Source organism: Ranitomeya variabilis, chromosome 1 (assembly GCF_051348905.1).
Source record: "Ranitomeya variabilis isolate aRanVar5 chromosome 1, aRanVar5.hap1, whole genome shotgun sequence".
NCBI lineage: Eukaryota > Metazoa > Chordata > Amphibia > Anura > Dendrobatidae > Ranitomeya > Ranitomeya variabilis.
Window position 1 is genome coordinate 830,577,705 of NC_135232.1, and position 9,798 is coordinate 830,587,502.

At 43.3% G+C, this 9,798-nt stretch overlaps 1 protein-coding gene across 1 annotated transcript; it reads right to left on the bottom strand.

Moving 5' to 3' along the window:
• Positions 1–680: 680 nt before the first annotated feature.
• On the bottom strand, positions 681–8,225 carry CCNG2 (cyclin G2). The gene is made up of 8 exons (XM_077275622.1): positions 7,762–8,225; positions 7,137–7,281; positions 6,479–6,616; positions 6,120–6,370; positions 5,377–5,455; positions 5,177–5,275; positions 3,734–3,939; positions 681–2,543 (listed from the first exon to the last, which is right to left on the bottom strand). The coding sequence occupies exons 2-8, from the start codon at positions 7,272–7,274 to the stop codon at positions 2,405–2,407; spliced, it is 1,050 nt and encodes a 349-aa protein (XP_077131737.1). The 5' UTR covers positions 7,275–7,281; positions 7,762–8,225; the 3' UTR covers positions 681–2,404.
• Positions 8,226–9,798: the final 1,573 nt, after the last annotated feature.

Consider the following 9,798-nt stretch of genomic DNA (forward strand, 5'->3'; position numbering starts at 1 on the left):
AAGGCTCCGAGCCCCATCCAAGTAGAGCAGTGTTGAGCATGTTCACCATTGCTCCAAGAATTGCTTTCTAGAAAAAGTATAGCAAATGGCGTGGAGGTGCACAAGTTGGTTCACCACTCCATTCAGATGATGCCATGGTTCTCAATTGTTGGGGTCAGAAAGCGATCAATAAGTTATCCTCTATCCTATTAAAAAATACTTTCAATAGGATATTGACACAGTAAATTCCTTACCTGCATGCTTTTTGGAGTGTGCTAGTAAACCCACACAAACTCCTTGCAGATGTTGTCCTTGGTGGGATTTGAACCCAGGACCTCAGTGATGCAATGCAGCATACTTCGGACAACTTTAAACTGATTGTACCAACAGAAAAACTTCATCTGACCACGGCTGTGGCAGACAGCTAAACAGATGTAGCTGGCTGGTTTTCCTTGCAGTGGCTGCTCTGGTAGAATATGGGCATCCATTTAGCAAGTCTCCACTTTGGCTCACAAGAGGGGTCTGGACACTAGACATCCCCCATTAGGTTCATTGTTGGAATAAAGATACAGTGGACAACCCCTTTAACTTCATTGCACTTTACATCTCCATTTTGTGAGATTTGGCCACTTGTCCCCCCCCCCCCCCCCATCTCATTAACAAAATAAAAAAGCTGAGTAAATTAGAAACTGACAAATGTGTAAAATTCATTTTTTATTTTGTATTATTAGTTAGACTGCTGTAAAAAAACAAAAAAACAGGACAGTCTAACAATATATATGTCATATGGAATAAATTAAAATATCTACATGCCGTTTAACAAAATGCTACATACATGTACAAAAATAACATTTTTTCTGTGCGTTTTAGATTTTTACATTTTTTTATGTACATTTTTATTTTTTTTATTTACATGTTTCTGTACATTTGTTTTTTGCACAATAGATTTTAACATACAGCACCATTCACATTTGGACCTTCACACACCTACATGACCATACATGTAGAGATTGAACGTGTATTCACTATTCACATTTTTAATCAGATATACAGAACACAAGTATTACTTTAACTTTTTTCTTTTGAACCAAATAGAAACAGTTGTTAAAAATAATAATACTCCCGACAAGAGGCACCTGTTAGTTTGGCAACGAGACAGCGAATCATCATCACTGGGCAATTCTAGTTATTAACAATATTAAAGTCTTTGTTTACTGTTGTATTTTATGCAACAAAAATAAAAAGAGCATTTCCAGGTTTTGAATAATTTTGCTTTGATAAGATTCTTTAACATTGCAAAACAGAGGGCTTTGTCAAACTAAACTTATGTTTCACGTGTAAAGTGTCATGAAATAAAAGGCGCTATAATAATAAATAATGTGTAAGATTTAACTAGCACTACATTCACAAGGAAAGGCATACAACTAGATGATTAAATGAAGCTTTAAAATGAGTATCCATCCCAGGTTGGAGGAAGCCCCCAACTGGTGATCGGTACTCTAAGGGTATGTGTCTTTTTCAGGTTAAAACAAGTCTGGAGGAAATAATAATTAAAAAAAATACTTCAGACTAAAAGATGTCATGTGCACATACCGCTAAGTGCCAAAGGCAAGATGCTACAGACATGAAAGTGCTTATAAAATTGTAGCATTTATTAGCAAGAGCTAGCCGTTAACAGTTGCTTTCGGAGGGCATTACACGGGGGCCACTTAGCTGCTGTCTCCTTGATACAGGGAAAAATAAATAAACTCTCCATTTTAACAAATATTGAAATGCTTTAGTTTTCAGCCATTACTCATCTTGGCCCAAGCTTTGCAAGCTACAATCTGTTGCCCGGTATCTTACAACGTTCATGGCCCACGATGGCCAGGTGTGCAATATGTCCGAGCATGTGCCATAGGGTTCTCTGCGGATGAACTTGCCCTGCATTTTCTTAGTAACGATTCCAGTCAAGTCTCTGGGAATTGTGATAAAATCGCTTACCAACTTGTGAGTAGTAAAGAAAACCAACATTAGAGTGCCTTTAACAATAGCGACCAAGTATAAAGTGTAATAGAGTAAGTGTAGCCAACTGATCTGTGGAATGTAGCAGTACAAAGAACGGCCGGAGCGTGTTAATAAGGAGGAGAATTAAACACATTGCAACCACTGGAGTAATAACTAAGCGGGAGGAGGAGAAGGGCAAACTGTTCTGGTTCAGGCCTCGAAATGGAAAAGGATTCAAGAAGAAAAAACAGAGAAGAGTGAACATGGGAGCATTGGGGGGGGGGGGGGAAACAAACCGCTATAACTAAAATACAACTAAGATTTTGTTGGCATTCTAAAATATTAATAATCATGTGTAAGCAAATAAACACTAATCTCAGGTTTCATCCACATCATACTGCAGCACAATGACATTACATGCATATAAAACGGTCCTTTGCTACAAAGGGTAGAGGTGACGACTACGGCATTTCAGCTTTGGCTTGTAATCGTCAAAAAAGAAAGACACCTCAAGGTCACTTGGAGGAGAGGTGCTCAGACTGTCTTCCCCGCTGCTCATATCTTCACACGAATCCTCACTGAAAAAAGGGCAGAAAAGAATTATTATTTTCCAAGTCCCCCACCCCCCCTTTATTTATAGACACGGTTCAGCACTCCCCCACAATATCTCAAGTTAGATAACAGATGGCTGAGAATGAAAGGCTTCTTCAAACCCTTCCGTCTGACCGCATGAGCAGACTATGCCGATCTGGCCTTTTGGCACTTTATGAGGAAGGATGGTCACAAAGTATGGCTCCAGAACATAAGTTTCTTACAGATACTAAAGTGTGTTTTCTGCAGATCTTCTCAGAGGTTCACACGTCAGATACAATACAAGCCAGTGTTCTGTAAGGGTTTAGAACTTCGCTTCCTCTAGTTAAGATTTCTAGGCTATCCCCCCCCCCCCCAGATAGGACCCCCCAACAATTGCATCACTTTCTTGTGATGACATGAAAGCTCATGACCACAGTACTTTTGAAGATGCAGTTGAACTGCTTAGTATTCCCCCCTAAGGTTTCTATAGGAAGCATGACAAAAACAGTTGCGTTTTTTAAATGGGATCTGTCACCAAGTTTTCGCTATGTAAACTGAAAGCTGCATGATGTAGGGGCAGAGACAGATTCCAGTAATGTGTCACTTACTGAGCTGCTTGGTGTAGTTTTGATAAAAATCCTTGTTTCAACTGATGATCTAGCAGTTCTCTGAATGATGTGCCCTGTATAACCCCACCCACAGCACTGACAGTATTTTGCCTATGTATAGTGTGCATTCAATTAGTTGTGGGGGAGGGGTTTTATAAAAGGTCATGAATATTGATGGACTACATGGCAGCAGGTTTATTAGTCCTCTAGTGACAGGTTTATCACCAGGATATCACTTGAGGACAGCAGATAAACCGTGACTAATCATCAAAACTACAGCAAGCAGCCCATGGTCGGACATTGGTTTAGACCATTCTCATCATCTATGTCTCAGTTCTAACAGTTACATCTGTGTATTTAATGAGAAATAGCAGCCATTACAGCTACTATAGGGAGTGGCCATCTACCCATCTTGGCTCCTTCAAAGCCAGACCTGCCAGGCTACAACTGCCCTGATACCTTACAGATCAGCAGTTTAAGCTGGTAGGAAGAAGTAGATGCCACGTCGATGGCAGCCATTTCCAGTTTAGGCATACTTCTCTACATTAAGGTATTTTGGAGTAACCTGAATATTTGCCAGCCCATACCTCTCGCTCTCATTCATGTAGTCATACTCGGGGATAGTTGGCAGCTCCGGAACACTGTAGTAACTATTGTGCAGGTTCTGTGCGGTGCGTCTTGAGACAATCCAAACTAGCTTCTTGTGGTCAGGTTTGCAGCATTCTGGAGAAGAATAATCTGCTAGACATTTCGATACCAGCTCCCGCCAGTAAAGCATTTCTTTGTCATTAACCTAGGAGGAAAAAGGTTTTTTTTTTTTTTATTAGATTGTTAAAATTGTGCTCACACAAGTTGTAAGAGAGAAAGTTTGAGTGGAACTAACTTTGTACATACACTGTATTATGCCCTAGAAAAGACGTGCCCCATAATCTGCACCCCTCTGCCCTATTCCTGTATGAAACGGAATCTGTGACCAGGTTTTGCCATTCAAGGTAAGAGCAGCATGACGTAGGGGCAGAGACCCGATTCCAGTGCAGTGTCACGTACTGTAGATTTTAGAAAAGCAGCAGGAGATTATCACCTGAGGACTAGTAAACTTCCTGCCATATTGTCCTCCATATTCATGAGCTCTGTATAAACCCATCACTGTTGGGCAGTTATAGTTGTACACTGCGCATACGCAGAAAGCTGACAGCCATGTGGTGGGGTTATACAGAGCCCAGCATTAAAGGGACTCTGCCAGCTCAAATTGGCGGGATATTAAAATGATTTACCGGTCAGATGGGCGGCGTATCCTCTTTATTTCTTCACCCCGTCCGTCCCTGTTTTCCGCATTATTTTCGGGAATCAGAGTATGCGTGCGCCATGAAGTCTTCGGTGGCGCACGCGCAGTATGCTTTGCCCTACTGCGGGCAAAGCCAAAAAGCATTACTGTGCATGCGCCCGCGCACTATGTCCCGGAACACAGCAAAATACTTCCGGGATATGCGCGGGCGCATTAATGCTTTTCGGCTTTGCCCGCAGTAGGGCAAAGCATACTGCGCGTGCGCCACCGAAGACTGCATGGCGCACGCATACTCTTATTCCCGAAAATAATGCCTAAAACAGGGACAGACGGGGTGAAGAAATAAAGAGGATACGCCGCTTATCTGACCGGTAAGAAATCATTTTAATATCCCGCCAATTTGAGCTGACAGAGTCCCTTTAAATAACTGCTAGATCTGCAGCAGAAAACAGGGATTTTATCAAAATTACAGCAAGCAGCCCAGTAAGTGATACCCTGATTCCAGTGATGTATCTTCCCTTAAATCATGCTGCTCTCAGAAGATGGGTAGCAAAAACCTAGTGACAGAATCCCTGCAAGCAGAGCATGGCAATATATGACCACCCAATAATTTCTGAACAATGTTCCATAAGAAAGCACCTTCTTAACCATAACTAGGTTTTAATTGTGACTGGAGCAACTTTATAACTACATGTAATCCATCACTGGATACCAGAGATCACTGACACAACATCCATTTAATTACCTTTGAATGTTTTTGTACACGTAGCGCTATCTCAAATAGTTCGAGAGACTTCAATGTTTCCACTTCGAGTGTAAGAAGGCACAGGGCTAACACTGAGGGCTGGAGAAGGAAAGAGAAAAGCAGGAACGTAAGTCTTGGAAATCTAGGGAATAAAAAAAAAAAAAAAAAAAAAACCACAGACAACACACCACAATACTCACTTTTGCTTTGGAAAAAATGAGCCGGCAGTTACAAGCTTTCAGCTGTGCTTCCAGTTTCTCAAGGCTCAATACTTCTTTCCTGCAGAGCAGAAACCCCCATTATATGAAAAGCCTAATTCATGGAAACTAGAGCTAAATATTCAATTACATCTGTAAATGGAGGAAGACTTCTCCGAAATATTTACTTTCTCCTTGTGATCGGCATTACATTATGGTGATAGTCTTGTAGCAGGTAACAAATAAGATGGCGACTGTAGTACAGTAATAAACAGATCAGTGCCCTCAGGTAATCTATGAATACGAGGGAGAAGCACAAGTACTCTTTAAGGTTTGAAGCCCCTACTTGCCCGGTCATAAAATTGGTAAGTTATAGACATTCACTAGTATCAGTGGGGGGGGGGGGGGTTGGGTGACCGCATCACTGACAATTAAAAAAAAAAAAAAAAGTTAAGTATGCTCGTGCAGGGACTGCAGCCTCTTAGATGTCTACAGCTGCTTTACACTTCCATTGCAGGGGTATTTCCATTTTATTGCACCGCAGTTATAAGTACAAATACGAACTCAATTGGCCGGGGTGCAGAGTCAACCCAACGGGCTATACTAGGGATAGGCCGTCTATTCACAGGGGCTGGGAAACCCTCCAGACAAGCCTGTGCTCACAGATGGACCAAGATGATGACGACAATGTAGGGATAAGCACTGCAATAAATGGGATTTGCTTAAAATTTACACGGCACACTCACCTCTCAGAGGAATGGCAGAGAACGATTGTGTGATATAAGTGCAAGAAGGTTAAGGCAGTGGTTGCTTTGAATTCAAAGTGCAATTTTTCTGAAATGATCTTCTCCATACGTTTAATGTCGGACACAGTGCATTTACATTGGCTGATGCGGATCACATCATGGACGGACGGGATGTTGCAGTCTTGTTCCACAACTCGTGCTGCCAACTGGAAGCAGCAAACACCAATACAAGACAGGTGCTTGGGCTTCACCTTATCACAAATACAGAAAACAAAAAGCCATTATGTAATCTCCTGGAGGTGAAGAGCATACCATATCCGAGAAGTGAGAAAGCTTCTTCCAATCTACTCTCCCTTTACCTTCATAATGGCCAAAAATCGATCACAGATGTTCACAGCCAAGACAAAGGTCTCCATGCTCAAGCCAAAAAAGTTTGTAAGACTCCATAAATCTTCGACTTTTGCATTTCTGGATTTTGGACAGATTGTATTGTCGTTCTGAAAAATACACAGAATTTTATGTCAGAGATGGTAGATACTTATTAGGGGAAATCTATACACACATAGGTCCTGCGAGTAGCATCACAGTGACCATAGTGTTATTGTTTGGAATGACAGGAGATGCCTTTAATAAAAGTTATATACATACACACATATATCTCACTTCTCTTGCAATGGGATTTCAGATGAAGGCTGGGAGACAGATGTGGACACTTACTAAAGCATCAGGTGATCTATGATCTGCTGAAATTACATCCAGATTTAGAATAGATCACTTCTACAGTGATCAGAAGTGCCATAGAAAAGCATCATCTTCGCTTATGACCAATACAGTATACTTCCTTTAATCCGACCCCAATAGACTGAATCATCAGATATTCTGTACAGTCAGATAACAAATCTCACTGGTACAACGTTCAGAAGGGAAAACCCAACATGTGGCAGTGAAGCAGTGGTGGGTTACTGTGTATATGCAGTTTGTGATACTAACAAGCAGACCCTCCCCTCCTCCGCTCACCTCTGCGGTGGACTCTAGCAGGATCAAGCCCTTCTCCCTGGGCTGGTACTTGGTTTCTTGCTCCAGATGGACATTGAGCTGCTTCAGGAGCTTGAAGGCCTCGTTGCTGATGTTATCCATGGCTGCCAAATCCTTCATCTTGGATCTAAGGTAGCAAAAACCCCAAATAAACAACTCTGAGGCTTCAGCCTAGCGATCAGCTGCTGGGGGCGGGGCCCAGGCGGCAGAGGGGGCGGGGCCAGCTACAGATCACTTGTCACGTCCACACAACGCAGGACATAATACAGATCTTATCGGGTGGATTCCTTCTGTGTGTCTGGAGATCGAGCCTTGTGAAGCCAGTCAGCCCGAATGTCACCTTCAGAGAGTGCACACATCCCCCCCCCATCCACAGAGCCATTGTACACATCCCCCCATCCACAGAGCCATTGCACACATCCCCCCATCCACAGAGCCATTGCACACATCCCCTTCCCATATACAGGCATGCCAGTACACACCATTACTGTAGGAGCTCTCCATAGAGCCACATTGTGACCAGCTCGCCATGCACATAGGGGACACAGGCCCCCGCCCTGCAGCCATCAGCCCCCTCCACACAGGACGGGCCAGGGTGGGCGCTCACCTGCACAGCTGTCATACACGGAGCCGGGCTTCCTGTCACCTCACAGTGGGGACATGGTCATCCTGTCCGGAGCAGTCAGCAGCCCCCGCGTCCACACTCCGCTGCCATGATACCTGCGGGACCAGTGACGGACTCCAGTCTCCTCCGGGCTCTAGCTCGTCTCTCTCTGCCTTGTTATTGTTTCTGGTCCTTCAACGCCCTGGAGCCTCAGACGTCACTGGGCGGAGGAATTTCCTACAAAACCGTACACAAAGAACACGGCCTGATAGTAAAATAGTCCCTATCAGCTCTAGGGGGGGGGTTATGTCCTCTCTGGTGTTAGTTCATTATAATGGTCACCACTGTGAGTAGAACATGAAGAAGAATAGATTGCAGAACAAAAGGCGCGGGGCTGAACGATATAAAAAGAGTAAGTAGCTCGGCGGAGGTATACACGAAACAGTCCTTTACGTCAGTGGCTTTTAAATCCCTGCCTACCGCCTCCCTGTCATTAGCAGTTTGAAAAGACCGCCCGAATGGTCCAGAGATGTGATTGGATAAAAGAAATATGTCGCGCCTGATTGGTTAGTGGGTTATGAAACGAGACAATTGATTGGCTGCGACGATTGTGGTTTTCAATCATGTTCTTGTTGCTGGACAGATTTGAGCAGAAAGGTTAGGACGGAGTGAGTCCTTCGCTGAGAATTTGTGGACATGCGCAGTAACACTGCAGTCGGTTTGTCACCTCTGCACCTTGGCACCTATGTTTACAACCGCGATTGATACCATGACAACTCTTTTGTGCCCTGGCGTGCAGCAAGAGAATACTGGCAATGGTTTCACTTATTTTTACTGAGATTTTTCTCCTGTTAAAAAATGCATGGGGTGATCTGTATTGCATTCATGAACAGGGGAGCAAAAAAAGAAAAATAAGAATAGAAAAACACCACACAAATCATACTATACATTAACTCTGGGACTTTGCTTACTTTTCCCTATAAGGCTAAAACCTGTATTGTGGAACAACACATAATGGCAATGAAAAATATATTATTTGCAGCTTCAGTTATTTATGTATACCCCTCCTCACATGTAAAGCTCCATGGAATAAATGGCACTATAATAATATAATGATAATAATTTACTGCTCTTGATATAGAATAAAGGGGGTTAATATAGAAACGCTCGGCATTTCACGACATTAGGCTCTTAATCATAGCCTGAGGGCTCGAAACGCGTAGGCCGCTTGTATGTTAGCCCTCCCCCCTTTTTTCTACACATTTGTTCCTCATGGTTTCTGCACCGCGCCCAGCCAGATAGCCTAATTATATGGATCTAAGCTGATGTCACTTTTGTTTTTGTTCATGTGATTGTTGCTAACTACCTGCCTGTTTTGCCCAGAGCCAATCTCTACCAGCTGAGCGCGGTCATGGACCGCTCCTGCCAGCGACTCTGCTGCTTCCGATGACCTCACCTCTATAACAGCAGCTTCTTCATTTAGCTCTGCTCTGTTGACAGGGTGTCTCTGCCGATGTCATGCTGACTGACAGTCTGCTACCCTCTGCCTAACTTCGAGGAGCCGGCTGGTAATCAGCATGGCGCTCACAGTGACACCCCGTTGACAGAGCAGCCCGGAAGATGAAAAGCTGTTCTGCTGACTGCAGGGAGCCAGCTGTCAATCAGCATGGAGTCTGCAGTGACGCCCCGTTGACAGAGCAGTCCCGAAGAAGAGCTGCTCTGCTGACATAAGATCAAATGAAGCAGGAGAATCGTCAACAGGAGTGGTCCGTGATGGCTCTAAGACGGCAGAAGTAGTTAAAGGCTCAGGACGGGCCGTGAATGGAAATATAATAATATATATAATTGCCTCAGTTGTAAACCTCTTAACTCATATAAAACTAAAATTACTGACGTTTTCTGGTCATTGTATATACCGTAGTCGCCATACCTTAGATATTATAAATTGAACCAACTACCTCAGAAAAGAAAATGAAAAAAGAAAAGTATTTTTCCTGTTTCTGCCCATTTCTTACTACAAATGACCCACATAATAAAACG